At 43.6% G+C, this 25299-nt stretch overlaps 1 protein-coding gene across 1 annotated transcript in view; it reads left to right on the top strand.

Moving 5' to 3' along the window:
• The window catches only part of Lin52 (lin-52 homolog (C. elegans)), an 80026-nt gene extending 59059 nt beyond the window's left edge, over positions 1–20967 (top strand). Inside the window, exon 6 of the mRNA NM_173756.4 lies at positions 19124–20967. Within this exon, the coding sequence (NP_776117.1) occupies positions 19124–19179 (56 nt within the window). The 3' untranslated portion in view covers positions 19180–20967. The remainder of the gene's footprint in view (positions 1–19123) is intronic.
• Positions 20968–25299: the final 4332 nt, after the last annotated feature.

Consider the following 25299-nt stretch of genomic DNA (forward strand, 5'->3'; position numbering starts at 1 on the left):
AGAGTCCCACGTTCTTTGCTTTTATAGATCTTCACAATAGCTGTCCCTGGTGCATTGCTCCATTCCTACAATGTTTCTGTCTCTATGCAATCTTGCAGTCCTCTGTGGCACAGCAGTTACTTGCAAATGGGGGCAGCAATGTTACTAGCTCTTGACTTGACCTAGCAAAGTGACTGATCAGAACAAAAATCAGTGAGTTTTTAAAACATCATTTTGAGTAAAAGAAACATATTTAGTCTGAAGCCTAAATGGCTTAGACAATAGTAACATTTTCTGAATACAAAGGGCTGTAATGATTTGAATGGAACTGTGAAATTGCGGCTAAGTCTTTGAAAGTTTTTGGTGGTATTTTTTGTTTTGTTTGTGTTCTTTTGTTTTGGTGGTGGTTGTTGCTTTGATCAGGTTTTGGTGGTGGTGGCAGTGGTTTTGGTTTTCTGTATATATGAGTATTGTGTGTGTGTGAGTACCATGATCATGTGTAGAGGCCAGTTGAGGGTGTCAGATACCTAGAACTGAGTCACAATGTTGTTGTGAAGGAATTGAACCTAGGTCTTTTAGAAGAGCACCCAGTGCTCTTAGTCTCTAAGCCATCTTTCCAGCCTAGTGTTCGGTTTTTAAGAGAACAGGTCAGCCTTGAACTCTGGCTCAGTAGACCCCTGCTGCCACCACAGCACCTCGCTAGAATTTGTGAAATCTTTTCTATCAGCTGGGCATTCTTAAGGTTTTTGTAGGTGGCCTCAGTAACTGTATAATAGCTTGAAATCCCAACACACTTTTCAAATAGGACTTGGAAGAATCTAGAAAGCTTCTTGCTGCCCTCTTGTGAAAAGTGAAGTCCTAGTGCCAGTTCACATGGAACAATTAGCTGGTTGCCATTTGAGTTCCATTAGGCCTGCTTCTTTTCACACTGTTAGTATTTGCATCTTCTAAAGCTTCTTAACCCTTTCCTGGTGGGCATTTCTTCTTAAAGGGTTGCGGAACTAAATATACTAGTTTCTTTGACTGCCTCCTAGAACTTGTTATGCTCTTTACCAGATAACCTTAAAGCAAAAGGGTATAAAAGTACATGTGGTGAGGTGAGTTCTAGAGTCCTACTTTTTAAAGTTGACTTGGAGTTTAAGTGTTCCATTTTATCTCTTATTAAAAATAAAAGAGATTGAAAATTACATTTTCCTTCTCAATTTGATGCTTGATTGTAGAAATAAATGATGCATGCCATAGCCTCCCTTTCTCCTCCTCCTCTCCTCAGACTGGGACCTGTGTTAATCGTGATTATTCTTTGTGCTCTTTCCTTTCCTGAAAATGCACTCTTCCCACTACAAACTGTAGGAAAGAAAATTAGCCCCTGACTTTTGACTGTTATTAAACTCATAATGGTATATATAAAATCAAAAAGGAACTTTTAGCTACCTTAAAACTTAGTCGGTCCAACTTGAACCAGTGAAATGAATTGCAATGAAAACCATAAAAACTATCCAAAATGAAGCACAAGAGAATAATAGTAAGAATGAAATTAATAGAGCCAAATTGAGCAATTCAGTGCTCTGGAGAAAAGAGGCCTCCCCACAGGGCCTGCCTCCCCACAGGGCCTGCCTCCCCACAGGGCATACTTTGACCCAGAGCCAGCACCACCCTCATGTGGAATAAGCCTCTGCCCCCTTCCCCGTGTTTGCTGCCAGCCTGAGGAGTCCCAGGGCCAGTCGTGATGAAATCTCTGCAGCCAGCACTGGCCAGCCACAGTAAGGCACAGTGGCATGAAGTACATCTTGGAGACTCTAGTCCCACAAAGACCTCAAAGTCCAGTGCCAGCTAAAGCCATGGAAGAGGCCTCGTGGTGGAAATGAGAAACTGCTCATGAAGAGGAAAGAAGCCTCCTCCTATACAATCCTCTCAACTGAAAGGAACATGAGAGCCAAACATGGCTGCTGCTACTTCCCAACCCCAGCTTCAAGGGTTCTGAAAATAAAACATATCTGTGAAGCTTTAAGTCAGGCTTTCCCCTTTTCCTCCTATGTATGCATGCATGCTCTGCCTTTTTTCGTCTTTTAAGGAAGGAGTCTTGCTATGCCCTTGCATTGGAGCTTAAAGTTCCCCTACCTGTGCCAGGCTTCCTCTTCCTTTTTAAAGACACTGGTCACTGCTACTTTTTGTCCCACTGGACCCCCTTTCTCTGAGACAAGACTCTAAAACAAAGGGTGCAGAAGCGCCACATAGGTGCAGCGGACCCCATGCTGGTGACCATTGTGATTGCTGTCAGCGCTTTCCAAATTATCCAAGTGAGGGAGTGCTGGGGTTATACTTAATGAGGAATGTTTCAAAGAAAAAAGAACCTCCAAGTTGGAATCAGGTGACTTAGATGAATGTTCTGTCACTTGTTAGATGTGACCAATTATATAATATCTCTAGAGACCAAGTCTATCCATTGTAGACTCTGAACTGCACCTTACCTGGCTTTCAGTCTCAGGGCGTGTGAGTGGCAGGAGATGTGTGATGAAGCTCTGTCCTAGCCAAGTGGTATAGGTGAACTGTTATTTCCATACAGTGACATAGGCATACAGTCACTTTCATACAAGGAGTTTGTTTCTTAAGCAATTTAACAACATGAAAGAAACTATTCTTTGTAAAGAATCGCACTGGACTCATAATACCTTTTTTTTTTAAGTTTCTGTGTGCCCTAATGCACAGATCTATGTGTGTGTTTATAGATCTGTTTTTCAACTCCTTTAAAAATGAAGAAAGCTGAAGACACTCATCCCAAGACCCACAGATTAGCACATTTCTTTCCCTCATACTAGAGACTCTCCATCACAAGCAGCATGGGATCTTGACAGATGCCAGACCTGTTCTTAGTGTAGGGCACAGAAACGAGCAAATGTGGCCTTCCCTGAGCTCCTGTTAGGACAGGAGTATAATACAGGCACGTCCCTGGCTAGTTTTTTGTTTGTTTGTTTGTTTGTTTGTTTTTTGTTGTTGTTGTTGTTTGTCAACTTGACAAAGGCTAGGGTCATCGGAAGGAAGATGGTGATGGATTTGGGAGGGCCAAGATCACTGTGGATGGGATCGCCCTAGGCAGGTGGCCCTGGATGTTATAAGATAGTAAGCTGAAGGGGCTGGAGAGATAGCCCAGTGGTTAAGACCACTTGCTGTTCTTTCAGAGGACCTGGGTTTAATACCCACATATGATATCTAAGTGAGGGAGTACCTAGTTCACAACCATTTATAACTGCAATCCCAGGAGAGCCAATAACCTCTTCTTGCTTTTGTGGGTACCAGGTACACATGAGATGCACAAACATATGCATCCAAAATACTCATGCACATCAAAAGATAAGATAAACGAAAACTTTAAAAAGGAAGAAACAAATAAATTAGGCTGAACAAACCAGAAGGCGCCATTCCTCCAAGTGTTCTGTGTTGGTTTCTTCCCTGGGTTCCTGCCCTGACTTCCCTTGGTGATGGAGTGTGACCTGAGAGTTGTAAGCTGGAGTGAGCCTTTTCTTCTGCAAGTGGCTTTTGGTCATGGTGTTTGATCACTTGTCTTAGGATTTTATTGCCTTGAATTTTTTTATTGACACCATGACCAAGTCAACTCTCGTAAAGGACAACATTTAGTTTGGGGCTGGCTCACAGTTCAGAGATTTAGTCTGTTCTCTTCATGGTGGGAGCATGGCAGTGGGCAGGCAGACATGGTGCTAGGGGAGCTGAGAGTTCTACATCTTGATCCACAGGCAACAGAAGGGGACTCTGTTACACACTGGGTGGAGTTTGATCATAGAAGATCCCAAAGCCCACCCCAGCAGTGACACACTTCCTCCAACAAGGTCACACTTGTTGTGTCACTCCCAATGGGCCAAGCATTCAAACACATGAATCTATGGGACCTATTCAACCACCTATTCAAACCACCACATCACTGCAATAGAAACCTAATTGAGTCAGGTGTCTAGGACCTGGAGGTGATGATAGAGCCCAGAAGGCCTGCCGTGTAGCCTGAGCACTCTAGGACTAGGTTAGAAGAAGCAGAGCGTAGTGTTTAAATGGGTAAAATACTTGACCTGATACTTTACAGGAGAAGTAAGTAAATGGTTAGTGAGCATAGAGAAATGATCTTTAACAACACTAGTCTTCAAGGAAGTTGTATTTGTAGATTAACAACATAATAGCATACCAGTGTATAGCTGTAGAGTAGCTAAAACTAAAGGTAGACCTTGCAGGTGTTGGAAAAGGTATAAATCTAAATCTCATACCTTACAGGTGTCATGGTCATTTTGGAAAAGTTTGTTAGTTTTATAAAGTTAGCAAGTCCCAGATGTAGCTGTCTCTTGTGAGACTATGCCGGGGCCTAGCAAACACAGAAGTGGATGATCACAGTCAGCTATTGGATGGATCACACACGGCCCCCAATGGAGGAGCTAGAGAAATTACCCAAGGAGCTAAAGGGAACTGCAACCCTATAGGTGGAACAACAATATGAACTAACCAGTACCCCGGAGCTCTTGTCTCTATCTGCATATGTATCAAAAGATGGCCTAGTCGGCCATCACTGCAAAGAGAGGCCCATTGGACTTGCAAACTTTATATGCCCCAGTACAGGGGAACCCCAGGGCCAAAAAGGGGGAGTGGGTGGGTAGGGGGTTGGGGGGGTGGGTATGGGGGACTTTTGGGATAGCATTGAAAATGTAAACGAGGAAAATACCTAATAAAAAAATAAGTTAAAAATAAATAAATAAAGTTAGCAAGTACCATATACATAAAATTCCTAATTTTTTGTTCAAGATGCATAAAAACTCTCTACACAAAGACATCGTGTTTCAAGACTTTATTTATAATATGAGTTAGAAACATCTCAAAAGTTTTTCAGAAGGTAAATGAGTAAGCTAACAATTGTGGTATAGACACACAGTGGGATGGCACAAAGACTTACTGGTTTGCTCCCTGAAGCTTATTCTTACAGAACCCAGGACCACCTGCCCAGGGGCAGCACCACCCACAGTAGGCTGAGCCCTCTTCATCAATCAAGAAAATGTGCCACAGGCTTGCCCACAGGTCAGCCTGGTAGAGGCATTTTCACAGTCAACTATCCTTCTTTCAAAATGACTAGCTGGAGTCAAGCATACACGGTGCACTGGAATGAGATACTTCCTGATCTCTGCACCCATCCCCCAAGTTGTTGGGGAGGCTATTCTGTAGTCACTAAGCTCTCTCTAGATTCTCCTGAGGAAGTGGCAGTGCCCAGAGGAGTGGAGAGGCGCGTTCTAGGAAGAACCTTAGTGCTTTTCGGTGTCTTACCAGCTGCAGTCATACACATATTAATAAATATGAAGTAAGAGCTTGCTAGACAATTACTTTCCAGTTATTTTTTATTTTGAGGGAAGTGATCTAGCATCTATAAAAGTGCTTCTCTTTACTTTCACTTGTATATTTGTTTGAATGTAAATAAACCTAATAAAATGGAAGTTTAAATGTAATTAAAAGTTATAATAAATGTTTGCATAAAATCTGATTAACATTTCCCTTTTATTCTGTTTTGCCATATTGATTACCCACAAGCAGTGTTTAAGATCCTAAATTATTTGTAAAGAAATCCTCGATGATGATCTGTGCTCTCATCAAAGGCCATTGTGCCTCTCCCTGCACAGCAGAGATCACTAGCTGGGTGCAGACTAAGCCGTGGAGTTGACTGATGCAGACTGTTATACATGCTTTAATTGTTTTTTGGCTAAGAATATTTTTGTGTTCTAATTATTTCAAACTCATAATTTATGAGTATTATGAATAAGGTCATTTAGAAACATCAGAATAGGATATTATTGGGAAAAACACAGATTTAAGTAGCTATTATTTTTAATCACAGGGAAAATAACCTCTTATCTGGTTGTAATTCAGCTTTAAATAAATTCATAAATACTGAAGATGGAAAGTGTTATGCTTTTATACTGTGACAATTTTTTCTATGCTACATAATTTTATAAAGAAAAGTTTTAAAATTAAAGCTTGCTAGGTAGCTACTGTATATCTTTTCAAGTTCAATTAGCTCTAAAAATCTTTTTCATCAATGAATTTATTTTCTGGTCAATTTGGACAAATGAAGATATATATATATATATGTAACTAGTAATCTCTTTTAAATGGGATAAATTGGGTTGGGGAGCTGGAGAGAGACTCTGGGGTTAAGAGCACTTGTTCCTCCTGTGGAAAACCTGGGTTTTTTCCCATCACCCACCTGGAGCATCTCACAACCAACAGACTCCACTTCCAGGGAATCTAATGCCCTCTTCTGGCCTCTTTGGGCAGTACACCCATGAGATCCACATGTCTGGGTTACCTATTTGTCAGCTTGACACAATTAAAGTCATTTAAAAAGAGGGAACCACAGTTGAGAAAGTATCACCACCAGATTGGCCTGTGGCCAAACCTGTATTATTTTAAAAAATATTATTATTAATAATTTATGTGAAAGCGCCCAGCCTACTAGGAGCAATGCTACTCCGGGCAGGTCATCCTGGGTAGTATAAGAAAATAGGCGGAGCAAGCCACGAGGAGCAAGCCAGTAAGCAGCACTCCTTCATGGTTTCTGCTTCAGTTCCTGCCCTGACCTCTCAGTGATGGGTTGTGATGTAGAACTGTAGCTGAAGTAAACCACCTCCTCCCCAGTTGCTTTTGGTCATGGTATTTTATCACAGCAGTAGAAACCCTAAGATAACATGTGTATACACTGACACTCATAAACACATACATAAAATAAATATAAAATAAATCATTCTTTTTTTAATTAGACAAATCTATGAAGTAAAAGAACGGTCAAAGTAAAGTCGAATTAGTGAGGCCATCATTCAGATGTGTGGTAGTTGTTGACAATGTAAGGATGTGTTGTTGAAATACAGTTTGGCCTGTGACGCTAGGCAGTGGTGGCATAGACCTTTAACCCCAGGACTCTAGAGGCAGAGCAGGCAGATCTCTGTGAGTTTGAGTTTGAGGCTAGCCTGGTCTACAGAGTGAGTTCCAGGATAGCCAGGGGCACACAGAGAAACTGTCTCCAGAAAAAAAAAAAAAAAAAAGAAAGAAATTTTTAAAAAAATTTTTTTAATTGGCTAGTGAAAGCTTTAAGTTAAGTTAGTCCTTTTTGTATCTTGCTGTAGTCTTTTCTGAGAAGATTCAAGAGAAGACTCCTTCTGTCCACCTCCCAAGGGTCTTGCAGAGACATGTTGACCCAGTGGGCTTCTCTCAGAGCCGTGTAGTGGCCAGAGTGAAATATTAATGCTATTTATCTGTGTGATTTCTTAAGTTATTAAGAGAGAGGTGGGCTGGGAGAAGCAGTTCTTTATTACTAGACCTAACCTGTGTTCAATGTGTATTTAAAAATTAAGTAATCTGCTTTTGAGCATTGATCATTTGTAATTTGTTTCTCATCTGAAGATTTTAGTGATGAAAATGAATATTCATGACATGAAAAGTTCTTCCCTTTCTAACACTTTCTGTCTAGCCACTTCCAAGCCCCCTTCAGGATTAATCACCCCATCTCTTTTCCTGGTCTCCTCTGCCCTGATGCTCACCGTGGAGCTTCTACAATTATCCTGTGATGGGTGGTGATAAGAGAAGAGTTTGTGTGGAGAGGCTTTCTATAAAGCCTGTGTTGACTATATAACTGCAAAGTGTGATAATGGACCCCACACCCATCCCCACGGCCCAAAAGCCAGGCAGGCCAGCCTCCTGCACTTGTTAGATCTGCACACTAAGATCCCACACTGAAACCTCTAGATAGCACTCCATTTCCTCCTTTATGCTTTTATATGGATTCCTAACATTTTAAATGACAAAACTTTTTGGTTTTTTGAGACAGGGTTTCTCTGTATAGCCCTGGCTGTCCTGGAACTCACTCTGTAGACCAGGCTGGCCTCAAACTCAGAAATCCACCTGCCTCTGCCTCCCGAGTGCTGGGACTAAAGGTGTGCGTGACAAAACTATAACATTGAACAAAATAATAAAGCTCCTTACCAGTGTCTTCTGTAGTCCATGTCCAATTTAGCTCAAAACTATGTCGTTGTTTTTACAATTGCTTCATTTGAATCATTGTCCAGATACTAACACACACACACACACACACACACACACACACACACACACACACACACACCTGTCTCTTTCAGTTTTTTCTTGTTTCACATCAAGGAAACATGATATTATTGTGAACGTGTTTGAGTGAAGGTTAATGTGCTTGTGTGCTATCAGCTTTGTCTTTTCCAGCTACAGTAGCAGCCGCTTCTCTTTATCCTCCTAATTCAGCGCCTATTGGACTTCCTTGAAATTCACTTTAAAAAAGACTGCAGGAAAATACTTAGGTTGTTTTTTCTTTTTTCATTTTTTTTTTTTTCAGTTTTCAGGATAACGAATCAAAATGACACTGGATTATTTTTAATATCATAGATGTTTGTGTTCTATTAACTGGCAGAAGTATTTGTTTTGATTTTTTTTATTAAACTCCTGTTCAAATTTGTTACTGATTATAAACTCAAAAATATGTGCTTGGTTTATTTGATAATACATAGGAAAGTAAAGAGAGTCTATGAAGATGGCTGAGAAGTTAGGAGTACTTACTGATCTTAGGACCTGGGTTCAGTTCCCGGCTCCCACATGGTACCTCAGCCATCTGTAACTCCACTTCTAAGGGATCCAACTTCATCTAACCTCTGAGGGCACCAGGTATAGCCATCCGTGATGGACATACATACATACATACATGCAGGAAAAACACACATACTTATAAAATATTTTAAAATATTTAAAAAGTAGAAAAAGAAACATACTATTGCCCAACCTAACTAAAGCAATTTCAGTATCCATTTTCATTTTTTATTTACTGGGAGCTCTGCCTTTAAAATTCCCTAGCTCAAGTATTCTCTAGCTTCTTAAAATTATATACCAAGTATCTTATTTATTTCACAGATATATTTTTAGGGCTGACAAGATGGCTCAGCGGTTAAAAGTACTGACTGCTCTTCCAGAGGCCCTAAGTTCAGTTCCCAGCAACCACATGGTGGCTCACAACCATCTGTAATGGGATCTGATGCCCTCTTCTGGTGTGTCTGAAGACAGCTACAGTGTACGCATATACATAAAATAAGCAAATCTTTTTAAAAAATTATATTTTAAAATTCTATATGCAAGGTACTTTACAAATGTCTGTTTGATTGACTTAAGTAGAGTGACCAAAACATTGTTCAGGGCTCTGTAGATACCATATAGTTAGACTCAGGGGAGCCACATAGTCTTATGTGTGTGGTTTGTCATTTATCTATTTTCTTGTGCCATCAATTGCCAAACATGTGAGGGGTGTGTGTGTGTGTGTGTGTGTGTGTGTGTGTGTGTGTGTGTGTATGTGTATGTGTCTGTCTGTCTGTCTGTCTGTCTCTGTTGATGCATGTCTGTAAGTCATATAGTAAGGTGCAGTGAAGCCTGAGTTTACAGGTGGGAGAGCTGACGCAGAGAGAAGCTTCATGGCTTCTCTTCAAACGCCATCGAGTAAGTTCTAAATTTAGAACCAGGTCTTAAATCCTGTATAATCCAAGGTTTTCTGTTGTGTTAAAACAAAGAAAAAAAACTCCTATTAAGCAACAGAAAATGTATAGGAAATAGTGTTTTAAGTAACTGGCATAATACTGCCCAGTGAACATATGTAAAATCCGAAGACATCTAATTTCATTAACATCTTAAACTGGAACCATTGTCAGTTAAAACTTCAGTTATAAATTTATAAACAAGGCCACTTCTAACAACATTAAAAGAAAATGATATTTTCTGTGTAAGGAAGAATTCCCCAGTAGCCACGGCATCCTTGTGGCATGAGGGAGGATGAAGGAGGACAGCATCTTATGTCTCTGCAAGCCTTGTACACAGTGTTACTGCAGAGAAAAGCAGTGGTGCGGATATCTGCTCACAGCCCTGCACTCTTGATGTATCTGGGCCTCAGTGCTTGCTTGATTTTGTAGTTTCATAAGCAAGGTTTTTATTTTTTTTAAGTTACATACTTGTGTGCTTTGCACTCGATATCCAATCTGTATTCTTAGGTTGTAGGGTTCCATTAAAATAAATAAATAATTTCAGCACCTCCCCCCACCATGCTCATTTTGTATAATATGGTAATGATATCACCGTAGCAGTAATTACGGGTCATCTTCATTTCTTTCATCTCTGCCTGTTCTGATGGCTTCATTCCTTTGACGGAAAAGATTTGGCTCTGGGCGCTATGATTATTTTGTTAAGCGTTATTCGAATAGACAGGAGTGAGAGAAATTAATCAATCCAAATGCAATTAGCATCATGTTTAACCCAGTGATGGACGTCTCAAGGTGAAACAGCCAGGGGAGTTTCAGACATTATTATTCAATCTAGTGGTTCTTATCTAAATTATAATCAAGAGAGGTTTTATTGGCTTCTCAGTGTGAGAATGTAACTCTTTCCCTGCCCTGGGGGTCAAGAAGGCTGGTCCTTCTTTCTCTCCAGACTTAAACTGCACTTAGAAGTGACATGGACCAAGAAGGAAAGTTGTCTGAATATCCAAGTTGTATGGAGTGGTCTGTCCTGTGGTCTTGGCCTGTTTTCCCTGAGAACAGAGAACAGCACATGAGTAAGTTATTCTGAATGTTTGTGTACAGATGAAACATTTTGACTAGTGTTCTGTCTTAACCTTGGACAGTCACTATCACTGGTCTTACTTTAGGAGTGAGATAGTAACTGTTTGAAGTTCCTAGACTTTGGTCATCATGTTTTGTGGGGATATATTATGATGTAAATTCCAGAAGCATGAGTATTCTGCAGAAATATATGAGTATTTAGTAACAGTTCTAACTCCCTAATGGACTATTATGTCATTGTGTTGATCGCATCGTTTTTCCCACAGTTGAGTATGAGAGGAACCTTAGCAGAGTGTGGTGGCCCCTGTAATCCCACAGGCGCACGGGAGGCAGAGGCAGGAGAACCAAGAGGTGGTCATCTTTGGCTCTGGCTGCTACACAGAAAGTTGGAGACCAGCCTAGCCCACACGTGACCCTATCTGAAAAAAAGTGAGGGTTGGGAATATAGCTTAGCACGCACTCAGAATCCCAGCACTCTGGAGGTGGAGGCATGCAGATAAGTAATTCCTACATAACAAATCTGAGCCAGCCTGAGCTACGTGAGACCTGGTCTCAAATACCTTCCGAGTTAGTTAGTTGGCTCTCATTTCTGGAATACAAATGTTTAGTTTCTTTGTTGTCTGGGAGAAGGATGATAAGATTGCATGTTTGAAATCTAGTCTTGCTTTGCTCTTAAAAGAGTTTGGAGCAAGGAGACTTAATGGGGAAACGGGGTTCTCTTCACCCGAGGACAGCATTTTTCAAGTACCTGACAATTAAGATTCGTCTGCATCTGCCTTCAATCTCCAGGCATCATGGCTGACACTTCTCATATTTTATGTTCCTGCTTGATGTTTTATATCCTGAAAATAAATCTGCTGGCTGGATATTTCTGTTCTTTTTTTTTCCCTCCTTCTGCTATGAAACACTATTAAAATAATTTTCCATATTGAAACTGTCCAATTTTGTTTACCTGTTCATCAAGTCCTGGCTTTCCTTTCTGCTATCACTTCTTGGATTAAACTTGCGTTATTGATCACTTGGTGTTTGTCTCTGTCCAGAGGATCTCTGACACTGAGCTAGCACTCAGTGAAGAATCTCAAGCAAGCCACCTTGGACCTGCTCTGCTGCATACCATTACAGCAGGAAAACGTTCCAATTCCCAAAAACTAAAATCAGCATTATAAATCACCTTGGCATCTGTTTTCTACTACACCAAAATATCTGTTAACACCTGGCTTCACCTCCAAGGCAGCAAACAACAGTGGCATCAGAAAACATAAGATACACAGTAGGCACACTGTGACCGACGTGACTGATGAGTCTGTTCCTGCTTCCTGTGTAGCACACAGTGACGGTCAATGAGTAGACTCTTGTCAGAGCTGTCAGAGATCATTCAAGGTTTCAAGGGCAAAACAGTAATTAGTAAGAATAATACTACATAACTACAAAATATCTTTGCAAAGCTAGCTAAATAAACAGCCTTTTGACACATTGAGTTAAGCTAAATTAGCCAGGCTTTTATGTGTTGTTCCTTTCTGTTCTGAGTTCATCTTACTATATTTAAAGAAGGTAGCTGCCTCTAATACCGACATGATACCAGTGGGGGTTGTGAAAGTTTGGTTTTATATATATATTTTTTTTCTGTTCCTATCATGTTTGCTTATTATGGTAGAAGAGATGGAATCAAAATATGAAACTTTTTGAAGGAAGAGCCTTCAGCACCCTGATTTTGCCAGCAATTGTAGCCCTTCTTTGACTTTGGGAGAGTTGTAAAATGGACCGTAGAGTGTAACTAGACCTTTCTCCTCAGGATTGTTGGAGTCATCCATAAGGCTATCAGAGATCACCCACAGCTTCACTTGACAGACTTTCTCTCAGCAGGGTTCAACCTTCCAGACTTTATGTGCTTCCACACACAAGGTGGCCCTGTTACAGGTGAAGTTTACAGATCTTGTAAGGATAACAAATAGAGGCCAGGGAGATGGCTCAGTGATTAAGAGAACTTGTTGCTCTTGCATACAACCAAAGTTTGATTCCCAACACTCACTTGGTGATCCATAACCATCCATTAATCCAGTCCCTGGAGATCTGATGCCCTCTGCTGACCTCCATGGGTGGCAGGCATGGGCATGGTGAACAGATGGATATGCAGAAAAAAACACTCAACCTACAATAAGATGAATAAAAGTAGGTTTAAAATAAAGAGTTATGCCATGCAGTGGTGGCCCACACCTTTATATTCCAGCACTTGGGAGGCAAAGACAGGCAGATGTCTGTGAGTTTGAGGCCAGCTTGGACTACAGAGTAAGTTCCAGGACAGCCAGGGCTACATAGTGAAACCCTGTTTCAAAAAAAAAAAAAATTATTTTACAAAGAATAATAAACGATGAGCTTTCTCTTTACTAGACCTCATGCTGTGTGCTTGTTCATTTAGTACAGACATGGTCCCCCTTGATGGTGAACTACTAAGGAAACTCCAGTACTTGCCAGGGCTGACCAGAAACCTAGGGAGGGAGTTCCGATGGAGAACAGTGGTCACATGAGCTTGAAGTTAGAACAGTATGTTTCTATGGTGCAGCTAAAGACTGAAGCACAAGAAAGACAGTAGGGAGAACGTACAAATGTCTGCCTGTGTGACCTTTGCAGTATTAATCCCACCTTGAATAGAGGAGGAATCTGAAGCTCCAAGGGATAGAGCTGGACCTTGCCCACAGTTCCAGGTTCAAGGAAGAGCTGAGTTTGAAGTCTAGGGCTGCTGAGTGCAGAAGAGACCTGCCCTTTCACCGTTTACACTGTCTCCTTTGTTTTCTTGGCTGCTAATAGGAGACTCTCCTAGAAGCTGCCCGCTGTTACTCTTCTGTGTGAGGAAAATCCAAGAGGAATAGGGAATAACTCTTCTCTACCTTGCAAATGTTTTTAATTACAGTGCAGCACCAAAATATTTAAAGTAGATTGAAATTGAAACCCCAACATTTTATGAGTTTCTTGTATTTCATTAAAAAGTTACTTACTCTTTACTGCATTGTTCCCTACATAAAAGTCAACCGGAATTTTATCAGGCAATTGACTCAAAGTTATAATCTGAAAAATCTTTCTGTAATGAAACCCATATGTCACGGACAAAAGGGACAAAGCTCTGGCAGAGAGGGCTGGTCTCGAGAGATCCTGCACCCAATCTCGTTAGCCAGGGGCCTCTGGTGATCCCTCACCCCTCGCTGGTAAGAAATCAATCTGTACTGTTGAATCCTTCCACCCAGCCACCAGGAAATTTACTGCAGAGAAGGCGGATTGGGGCTCGGCGTTGCAGAGCAGGAACTAGAGGCAAGGCTAAACAGAAGATGGAGGAATTGAATGATCTAAGGGAGAGGTTATATTAACCCCACACCTCTTGCAGAGTGAGCAGGATAGCATTGTCCCTTCAGCCATGACCTCTCTAAGTCTACCCGGGTATTTACAGCTGCTATGAACCTGACAGCCTGAGAGGAACTACAAAGCGGGATAGAAGCAACATAAACCTGGGAGTTGTGGTCCAGCCCATTGCTGGCTTTCTGTCTGCATATCCAAGTGGCCCCCTCCCCACCCTCTGCAGCAGTGCACACTGACCCTGCAGTGAGAGTTTCTGTTGTGCTTTTCCCACTGTGTGATCTCTGCCCTAATTAGAAGGGCCTGTCAATTGTGGTGTGACATGATGCCATGATTCTCATCTGTGCATTACATATTCTGGTGGCTGGTGACCAGTGGGCGGGCCTCTCTTGCATAGTTATTAGGGTAGGAGTAGTGTTGCCTTCCCATTCAAGCTGGTAGTTCTAGACAATAGACCCCAAAGCAAAAAGAGCAAATTTCACCAACTAGATAAAACTTTCCTGTCTACTTTTCTCTTGCTCTTTTCTCCTCTCCTTTCTTTATATATGTGTGGTGCTAAAGATCCAACCTGCTAGACAAGCAGTCTGCCACTGAGCTATACCCCTAGCTCTTAGGGTTGCTTCTTTGATGTGTGGAGCCTATGTGTGAGTGTGGAAGAACATGTGTGTGTGTGGGTGGGAGCCAGAAGAAAACCTCAGATGTCCTCCTTAGTGTCCACTTTATTTCGTGAGACAAGTCTCACGGGCCTGAAACTCAGAGAAGGCCAGACTGGTTGACCAGCCAGCCCCAGACCGCCTCCTGTCTTCATCCATGCACTGGGATTACAGGTACGCACCACCACACGCAGCTTTTCTGAGTGGGTTCTGAGGACCAAAGTCAGGTCCCCATGCTTATCCAGCAAGCACTTTGTGGACTGTCTCATCTATTGCAACCGCTGTCGGAGTTGGGAAGAAAAGTTCCTCCAGGAGAAAGGGGAGGGACTCGAAGTGCCGAGCTCTGAGAACTAATTTATAATCTCACCTTGGCCTTCTCTGCAGAGAAAAACAAACTAACTTCTGGGAAGAAGGAGGGGTGGAGCTAAGCAGGAAGCAGACAACAGCTAGCTTCCTTTCCCCTGAGAGCAAACAGCAGCTCTGAAGGCTCTGCCCAAGAGAGTTGAAAGCCTTTGTAAGACTACATTAGCAAAGTGTATTTACATATATAACCCCTCTTAGAAGTGTGTGTGTGTGTGTGTGTGTGTGTGTGTGTGTGCGCGTGCGTGCGTGTGCGCACGCGTGCGTGTATGTGTGTGTGTGTATGTAAGGAATATGGAACAGTAGCAGAAGGCTGTCTCCTTACTCCTAATGGGATTTTGTAACAGCATGTGCGAGTTTGTTTCAGAAGTCAAAAATGAACAGATGTTGGTATAAATTACCTCTGTGTCTGATGTCTTGCAAATTAAAAGCGCGGTTGGCATCACTAAACAATTTCACTAGGTTTAGGGGGGTGCAGTGTGTGGGCCGTGATTATTGTCGAAGGTTGGATAAGAATCTTCACACTGCAACAGATCAAGACAGCAAGGATTAAAAACAAGGAATAAAATAAGGGCTATATGAATTCATCAGCAGTGTTAATGTTCCCACGACAAGTGAACAGGAGGGCACTTGCTCTGGAGCAGGCCCTGACCCATAGCAATTTCCCTGTGCACAAAAAGGGGTTGGTGCTTAGGATCTGATTTATAGGACAAGGTCCTCTTCTAGGGAGCGGCTATGTCATGCATTCGTATATCTCCTATATGGGACTGGCAAGAAGGGGAACTTTCTCCCCTCCCATGCAGAAGATGATGTCTTTTGAATTACTTCTACTTTTATGATGGTTTTCTGCAGCTCTGTACTTGGATTAGGTGGAAGGGGAGAGATGATTGAGTGGAAAGGGAGTTGTTAAGGAGGATTGGTTCAACTCCGGGGAAACTTACCACTTCAGGATCTGCTCATTTTCCCTTTAAATAATTCTTGAGTCCTCAAATATTTGAGTCTTTTTAAAATTCTAAGTCTAAACATCTCCAGGGCATTCTTTCACCTTACGCATAGGGGACAGTGATAAAGAGGCTGAAGAGATGGCACAGTGCTTAAGAACACACTCTGCTCTCACACTGGATCTGGGTTCGGTTCCCAGCACCCACATGGCAGCTTACAACCATCTGTAACACCAGCTCCATGAAATCTGACACTCTCTTCTGGGGTGCAGGCACTTAAACATGCTTACATGCAGACAAACCACCCATATGCATACATAAAAATAGATCCCTTTTAAAATAGCAGTAAGGAATTGGGAGGTCTGAAGGACAATAGGCAGAAATCACCAGTGAAATCAGGACATATCCAGGGTTCAGCCAGGGGAGTTGTTACCTATATCTGGTTTCCATGCTTGCTCCAGGTCATGTTGCAGGCTGGTTTGATGCTGTTTGGGCTTAAAGTTCTGAGTCAGCAGTTGACCTGTGTAGCTACTCTACCTGAAAGTGTAAGTAAATTTGTAAAGGCGTGGCTAAGGGTAAAGATTGCAGTCAGTGGAGTTTTGAGGTTTCTGACCTCCCTTGTCATTTGTCCATTCATTCATTCACCCATTCATTCATGCACCCACTCAGAAAATGTGGGGGTGACAACACATTTGTTCCTTGTTTAGAGAGGAACATCATTTGCTCCTCTGGAAAAGTGGTTGTGTGATGATCACCGCTATACAATAATACCCAAGCTCTGCCCTCTGGCTGCCTGTCATACAGACGCAGAAGGTGAAGCTTGGAGTCTGTCTAGCCTGAGGCCCTCCTGTCCCTGTCTTGAGTACTGGAGTTTTAGACATGCAGCACCATGTCCTATTTATGTAGTGCTAGCAAGCAGTCTACCATCTGAGCTGCGTCCTCAGCCCCAAATCCTGTATTCTCTATTTAAAATAAGTCCTTGCTGTCTCCCCATGGATAAGTAGGTGATTTCAGTCAACAGGACTAGTCCTTGACCCCTGATCTCCATTAACTTGGAGGAGACTTGCCAAGCCTGTGATCTGAATTCAGTCCCTTAAGCCCATGATGAATGAAGAGAGCAAACACCACAAGCTGTCCTCCAACTTCTACAGGCACCATGACTACACACACACACACACACACACACACACACACACAGGGAGAGAGGGAGAGAGAGAAGAGGAGGGGAGAGAGAGAGAAATCTATTAAATTTACTACTGTTTTACTGGGCATGGTAGGTAGTACACACCTTTAATCTCAGCACTTGGGAGGCAGAGGCAAGTGGATCTCTTGAGTCTGAGGTCAGCTTGGTCTACAGAGTAAGTTCCAGACCAAACAAGTCTACATAGAGTCCTCATCTCAAGAAAAAAATATTTTATTGGGGAAATAAACAAAAAACCATTTTTTATAACCCTACCATATATAGAGTTCACTGAAAGCCACCAGCCAGTAGAATTGACTCTGACGGAGACACGTGGTGTGTCTCTGCCTAGTCTTTTTTTTTGCACAGTATGATTTGTATGATCAGCATTTAGTCCTGTTTTACTGGAATTTACTGGAATTGAGGCCTGCCCTCAATCCTGACATTTTAACAAAGGAAGATATGTATAAAACTTCTGTGCATCCAAGGAAAAGTCAGATATTTGTGTCTGTAGGGTTGGAGGCACTGAGGGAAGTATAGACTGATGATACTTCCTCTCTCTGATGACAGACTGTACAGGCTATACATATATGGAGCAGGCGGGAGGCTAGGGGAGCTGTTTGTGCATCACTGGTGAGTGAACCTCGGGCCTGCTGCAACTCTAGGCAAGCAAGCATTCTACCAACTGAGCTACATCCCCAGACCTTATCTTATCTCATCTTATTTTATTTCAAGACTGGGTCTCATTAAATTAGCTAGCCTCCAGCCGGGATTACCGGCCTTTACCACCAAGCCTGGCAAAGAAGCAACTGTTAAGTTTTGATTGATTGGAGCAGAGGATCTGACCTGCATCATTTGCTCTGCCCCAGGGAAAGACAACAAGGTCGGAGCAGACATCCCTTTTTTACTTCAGGTTCTTCCTCCAGCCGCCTCCTTTCTTTGGCCAAGAGGGATATGGTTTTATTTTGAGATCACAGGACACCTCCTGCCCTGTGTCCACTACATAATTCTAGAAGACTTCTTGCTTCCCAGCCTAGCCATCAGAAACTTTCAGAACTGTTAACTACATTTAAGATCTAAAATGATGACTTTGTGGAATGAAGATGGGGTGATGGGGGAGCAGGGGGATGCATTACACATGCTTACTGAAATTTTGCTTGGCAGAACTATAATAGGGGGCTTCTAGAGTGAGAGCCCCTCGTGTAATTGGGGAAGGTTTTACTTTTACTTTGGAGCCTTACATCTAGGAAAGTGGCTGAATAAACCTAGCAGTAACTAGGTTTCAAAGATTGATGGTGCTGAAAGGCAGAGCAAGACACATAAACCTTGCCTGGCTATATTAAATACCTACGGACTGACAATGTCAAGGGAGAGAAGACCAAAGCTCTATAAACTGCTTTATTACACATCCCGGGAAGAACTGCACGGAGGGAATATAAACCCTGTTATATTACAGCACACAGGGCCTCCCACTGCTCCAAGGAGAGGGTATGATCACTGATTTTGAATGTGCAGAGACCAACAGTCCAGAGAAGATTGTAATCTTGGTTGGATTTGAGCCTCCCAGAACAAACCTCATAAGATAGTAGACATGGGGAGTAGAATCGAGAGACAGAGAAATAAAGGAACTCGTACCCTTACTGGGAATCCCTGGTGATTTTTGTAAGGATAGCAGATAGCCTTTCCCAGTTCACCTGTACCTTATACAGTTGCCAACTTTATATTCGCTGTCTAGTTTTAATTGACAGGAGTAGATTGAATTTGTTAGGGTAGCAGTTTGGCATACAGTTGATTTAAGCGTATACCAATTGATCTAATTACCAATATGCCTTTTTTTATATTAACATATATATTTATAAGTGCAGGCACACGCGACAAAGGTGAGAAAGTCAGACTGTAGCTTTGGGAAAGTGGGTCTCTTGTTCCAGTCTGCATTTTTAACTTAAATCTTCCTGTGATCCCTTTTTTCTATTTTAGATTTTCATTGATATTTTGTTTACTTTGTGATTGCAGCCAGAGAGATGACAAGGGGAAAATTCTTGAACATTCTAGAAAAGCCCAAGAAGTAGCAACTGCTCATGGACTGGTGTCCTGAAGACTGTAACCAAGCTTCCTTCTAAATACGACCCTGATGCCCACCACGTGCTCTCTTGGGAAAAGCCTGGAGGCTGAGCTTCAGGACTGCCCTCCTCCCCTGCCCCGGCACCCTGCGCCTCTGAGGATATTCGGTATCAAGAGGAGAGATTGTTGTAACCAAGGAGCATTGCTGTTTACTGAGTCGGCTTCGTAGCTCTGGCTATTGGTAACACAGAGGTCCTGTCATTCTGAAAGGTATTTTCCAGGAGCCCCAGGATGGTAGAGTTCCTTTGATTCTGTAATGGCAAAGTCAGTAGTGACTTGTTGGTTGAATGGGTTCTGTTGCGTTGTACTTGATCTCTTAAGCATTCATGATGAGGACGTCAGAGACCAACTATGTTCTGGACCAGACTCTGCATCCTGACCTGTGAACTCTGCAAGACCTATTGATTCTATGACTTCCATTCTAGAGGAAACATTAGAATCTTGTTGAAATGCACATCTGCTTTTTTAAGTCTATACCTCCAACGACACTCCTGCTCTCAGGACTGTCCCGTCCCCACCTCCAGTCCCACTCGCAGGTCTGAGTCCAGACAAGAGGACCTCTTGCAGTGACTTTCCTGGGATTAGCTGTAGAGTGAACGGCCCATGCTGTGCCACTTTGAATCCTAGACCTCCAGACCAGGAAGAAGGTAACAGAAGGAACTCTGGGTAGTCTGTTATATTTGTAAGTAAAAAAGTGGGCAGGCACGGTTGTGAGAGTCCCCACATGACTGAAGACAAGGAAGCCTGATTGACTGGTGTGCTAGCCAGTGGTAGTGGCATTTGTCCCCTCCTTCCTCCTCTCAGCCGCTTATCAGATGCTTTGCTTATGTGATAAGAACACACCCCATGAAAGTGTCTTGGCTTAACTACAACTCTCGCCTATTTTTTTTTTTTTTCCAAATTGCATATGTCTGCTAAATTCTGAAAATCTTGCCCCTGGGTAAAATCGATTAGACCTAGTCTCTCACATTTTGAAGAGTACAGCAGGTTCCTTGAACATTGTAGAAAGAAAAGCTCTGTGGCCATCGTCCACTGGGAGTGTGGACACAGGAAAAGTGTGGTCAAGTTTGTGGTCTTGTCTCTGTTAGGGCACAGTACTCTTGGGGTCCACAGCAGGTCCCTTGACTGTTTTTGACATTTGTGTTTAATGCTAGAATTGATGTTGGATTTTCCCCCTCATTAATGGTTCTGATCAACACAATTTTACTTTTTGAAAGGAAAAGGCAGTGAAATATATACCATAAAATATGAATATGAGAAGAAATATATTCTGCTGGGGTACTCCCTACAAGGGCCAATTGGTTTTAAATTTAATTCTATAATTGACATTTTTTAATCTCACTGAATGCAGTTAAAGTGAGTGTGTACTCATGGTGGGAACAATGCCATAATGTCAGTTGTCCTTCTTCACTCTGTTTTTGAGAGTTGATGACATCAGGCACTTTTCAGAGTTTGGGGAAATTGAAAAGTCTGTGGAGAATACTGAGCTAGCTCCCCCAAACTAAAGCAAGTCTATAATAGGAAGCCAGGAGTTGGTGTTTTGATCTGCTACACCTCCTCCTCCTATCATCCTATTCACCAGCACTTAATTAATGTAAGTAGATGTTTTAGACTTGTGCTATTTATTGTTTTTGTATTGTCATCCTTAGAAATGTTAATAGTGTATTTTTATATTGATAATATAAACTAATGTATAGTATGTATATGTATTTTATAATGTTAGAGAATACTTTGTGTATAATGTTGTGTCTCTATAATAAATATGTCCCTTGTATAGGAGGCCCAGGTTTTCCTTGAAGGGCCAAGCTGCATGCTTATCAAAAGCACAACTGCAGTAACAAGCCCACGTCCCACCTACCATCTTGCCCATTGTTCTTCCTAGAAGCCCTGATGGCCCTGCTGGAGTCGCCCCCACCATTCCTCTGCACTCAAGTGTGGCACTCCTGTGACTGATCACATACCGTCCGCCTCACACCTCAGTTAATCTGTGGGTTCACTCAAATCAGGGCAGCAAAACACCCCCCAGCATCAAGGCATTGCAGGAAGATGGACTGCGGGTTGGACGGGGCCAGGTAGGCCAAAGTAGTTGGCTCCTGGGAGTCAAATCAGCAGTGTCCTAACAGGTTGAACTTGGCCTGCCTTTATCTCCAAGCACGAGCCCACGTTCTCTTTTCTATCCTCCAAGACACCTAGGATTCCAGCAGCTCGTTGAATGGGCAAGCAAAGTCTCCCAAGTTCAGCCCTGAGTTCTGACTAGGTCTAACTGGCTGTTCATATCTGTTTAGACCTTTGCCACTTTGGAAGTGTGCCCCTATGTCTGAAAAGGCCATTGACCTTCCCACCTTTTGTCTGGTAGATTTTGTTTTAGACCAGGGACAGTTGGAGACTTCAGGAGATACCAAGTGCAACTGCGAGTCCCCTGGTTGGCTGGAGTGCTGGCAGAGCCTGTTAATTAGCACAAGAACACCCCAATGCTCCATTAGCCAGGCCAAGCATTCGGAACTTCCCCTCCTGGGGCCTCTTCCTCCTAATGAGAGCAGGAGAAGGGCTCTTACAAAACATTGCCTTAGAATAATATTCTGCTTTGTCCCCCACCAGTAACCAGGGTTGACAGGATCACTCTGTCCATTTCTCCTCTAATTAGCACAATTCCAGCATGGCCTGAGCCAGCAAATGGAGAAAAGCGATCAAAAGCGATCTGACAACCGTACCGAATCACAAATACAAAGAGAGCCATTCCCTGTAATTAGGTGAGACAATCCCTCAGTCCTTTCTCGGCTGGAGTTTGCTGCTAAGACTCTTGCTGTTTGGGTCCCAGCAGCACAGTTACATGTCTCCCTGGGACACTAATAAGCCCCAGATTGTCTTCCGCTTCATACAACTCTAACCAGGGGACAGATGCAGGGAGGAGGGATGGGGAACACGGTCTCTAAACAAAGCAACTCGTGAGAGGTTTCCCAAAGCCCAAAAGGCACAGGCTGTGGAGCAGAGCAGAACTGCACTGGCACAGCCTAGGCTCCATCCCTGGAGCCAGAGTCTGAAGTACTGGAGCTCTGACCTTCCTGGAAGCCCGCTCTGTTTCCTTACCTCCAGCCCTCACTCCTTGCATGGCCTGCAGCATGGTGACTGCGGTACCACGGTGACTGAGGTACGACACCCAGACCTCCATACCCAGACCTGCAGTGAGGTTCTTACCACCATGTCAAAGAGAATTTACACAGAGCCTGAGTGAGAGTCTACCCTCGACGAGCACATGGCCTGCCAGAGGCTCCATTCCTCAGCTCGCTTACGTTTGAACCCTGTCACCTTCATGTCTGCCTCTTCCCCTGTGGACTGACCCCAGTCTCTCTTGGATGATCTCTTTAAACACACACACACATACACACACACACACACACACACACACACACACACGTAGCCTATTTGCCCACGCATAACTGGCTGTATTCTGTGTGACTCAGAAGGTTGGCTGGTAGATAAAGGACATTCTGATTCCTCCAGGATTGCAACCCATTTCCAACAGGAACACTTGGGGTGATACAGTGATAAACTTAATCATAGCCAGGGTCAAAGGATGTAAGGAGAGTTTCCTGGGGTATCTGAAACTCAAGTTCTAAACAGAATTTCTCCATCTTCATTTTGATCTACATGTGATATTGTTGGGAGTGACCTCCCGTAACCAGAAAGTGCTCAATTATATAGAATCAAAGGCGCCAAAAGTCTCAGAGTGACTGTTTTTCCACCATCCCTGTGTGAGACACCATGGTAACAAATGTTAAGTCCAAATGTGCTAAGTCTCCCACTGTAGCAAATAACACTTCTGGAATTTGCTGGAGTCGTGAGGTGTGTCCTTGCCCCATGTGGGAATCAGTGCAGGGCATATCTTACCGTTGTATGGCTACCTGACAGGGCCACTAAACGAGGACTTGGTGCCTTTTTTTTTTCCTGCTCACATTTGTTAAAATTATTGACACTTTCAGGAAAAATACGGTAGCCTTGGAGTAATTAGTGCCGAGTACCATCTCCACCCCTCCCCCGCAGCCTCCACTTTGTGAAGTAACCTCTGGCTAGCAAGGGTACTTGGGAAATGCAGTGGTTGACTCAGCAGACAATGCTGAGAACCACTTGGAGGGAAGTATTTTCCATGACCTTGGCAGGGTTCTGAGCTGGCACTGGCTTCCCATGATGCCAAATCACCATGGCACAGCTTTTCCTCCTGGTAGTTTCTGAGCATCGATGTTATTCAGGTCACTACCCTGGAATGCATTTCCTGCTTTATTCTATGTCCCTGGTCCTTGCTCCATACCCCTCCACAGTGCTCCGGGTGCTTTTCCAGGTATGAGCTTGGTCAGGTTCTCATTCCCTTCTCAGGGCTTAACAGGCCCCACTGGGGCCTCAGCCTCCACCCTCAGAGAGCAGCCTGGCCTGACCAGCCTGAGGTCTCAGGTCAAATGAGGCTGAAGGTCACATCCTGGTGCCTTCCTGGATGCAGCCAAGCCTCAGGGACAGCGGCCTGAGCTCTTAACTCCACACAAAGGAACAGCAGGGAAGAATCAAGTTAGAAGAGTGATGAGCATGTGAGCCAGCCCAGAGCCAGAAATAGTCTACAGAATATGGGGTGGCTCAGAGGGAAGCAAACCCCAGAGCTCTTCATTCATCCTAGCCTCCTGCCCCATCTGCCACTGTTGCTTTGCCTCCACCTTTGAGTGAGTGAGAGAGAGAGAGTGTGTGTGTGTGTGTGTGTGTGTGTGTGTGTGTGTGCACGTGATCATGTCTGCCTGTGCATAGGTCAGAGAGCACTGTTGGATGTCTTTCTCCATTGCTTCTCCAAGCCTGAGGAATCTTGTCCCCACCTTCCTAGTGCTGAGACTGCAGGCATGCCCCGCTAGGCCTGGATTTTTACATGGGTCCTGGGACTCCAACTCAGGTCTCTGCAAGATGAGGTGTCTGGTGGAAAAGACAGGAAAGAAGCAGGAAGACTAGGCCTTGTCCTGAGACATAACAGCCAACCCCAACCTGGGGCATCAAGCCCCGACACCTGGGTAGGCTCTGGGGGATCCTGAGGAGGTTTGACCCATACATCAGTAGAAACAGATGACAAGATGAGAATAGTAAATCCTAAGGTGGCCACATCTGCTCCCCTCCTCTGCCAGAATGTGTTTACCAAAAAGGTCAAGTCACAAAGAGAGCAACATGGCGGACTTGTGTAGCTCTGAGTCCTGCCTGGCCATTACCATAGCTATGAGGCTTTCAGCCAGATGAGAGGGGTGGCTGGATCCGATGATCCCTCCAAAGGAAGAGGGGAGCACTCCAGAAGGGAGGATGGCTGAGGCAGTTGTGACTATGGGAGGACTGTAGTGCAGGCGACACTCTCCAATCTTACCAAAGATTGATGCAAATTGGTTTGGCTCTGACCCTGTCACACCAGGAAGGATAATGATTCCAGCACAGGCGGGGGGGGGGGGGGGGGGGGGCTGTGAGGATTGGTGGCTCACTTCATGTCTTCATTAATGATCTGAAAGACTGGGGTAAACAGCATGCTAATGAAACCTGCGGATGATTGGTGTTACCAACCCCAGAGAGGACAGGAAAATCGCACAGCAAGACCCAGAGAGCTTAGAAATATGGGCCGGCGATTGTCAAATGATTCGTCCTAGGAAAATGAAAGTAGACACGTCAAGGAGAAATGATGGAGGTGCCTCTGGGTGCGGGGAGGACTGCGAGCCTGTGAAGCAGAGATGGGTGGCAGGGTTGGAAGGTTAAGTAAGGGGACAAGAGTGCAGGAAACATGGAAGATCCAGCCTCGAGGACCCAGGGACAAACACAGCACCCGGGGCTAGGTGTGCCCAATTGTGCACCTGAAAGCCACACGGGTTCTACTTGTCCACTAGACAGTGTCAGCTCCTGGATCCTTCTACAAGGCTGGGTGTGACCAAGCCCTGACCTGACCTTACTTACACGTAAACCATCAAGGGGCTTGGGGGACTTAGGAGCCATTTTGACCCATTTGAAGAAACAATTTCAGATAGATAGATAGATAGATAGATAGATAGATAGATAGATAGATA

The sequence above is a fragment of the Mus musculus genome, chromosome 12 (genome assembly GCF_000001635.26).
Source record: "Mus musculus strain C57BL/6J chromosome 12, GRCm38.p6 C57BL/6J".
NCBI classification, from domain to species: Eukaryota; Metazoa; Chordata; class Mammalia; order Rodentia; family Muridae; genus Mus; species Mus musculus.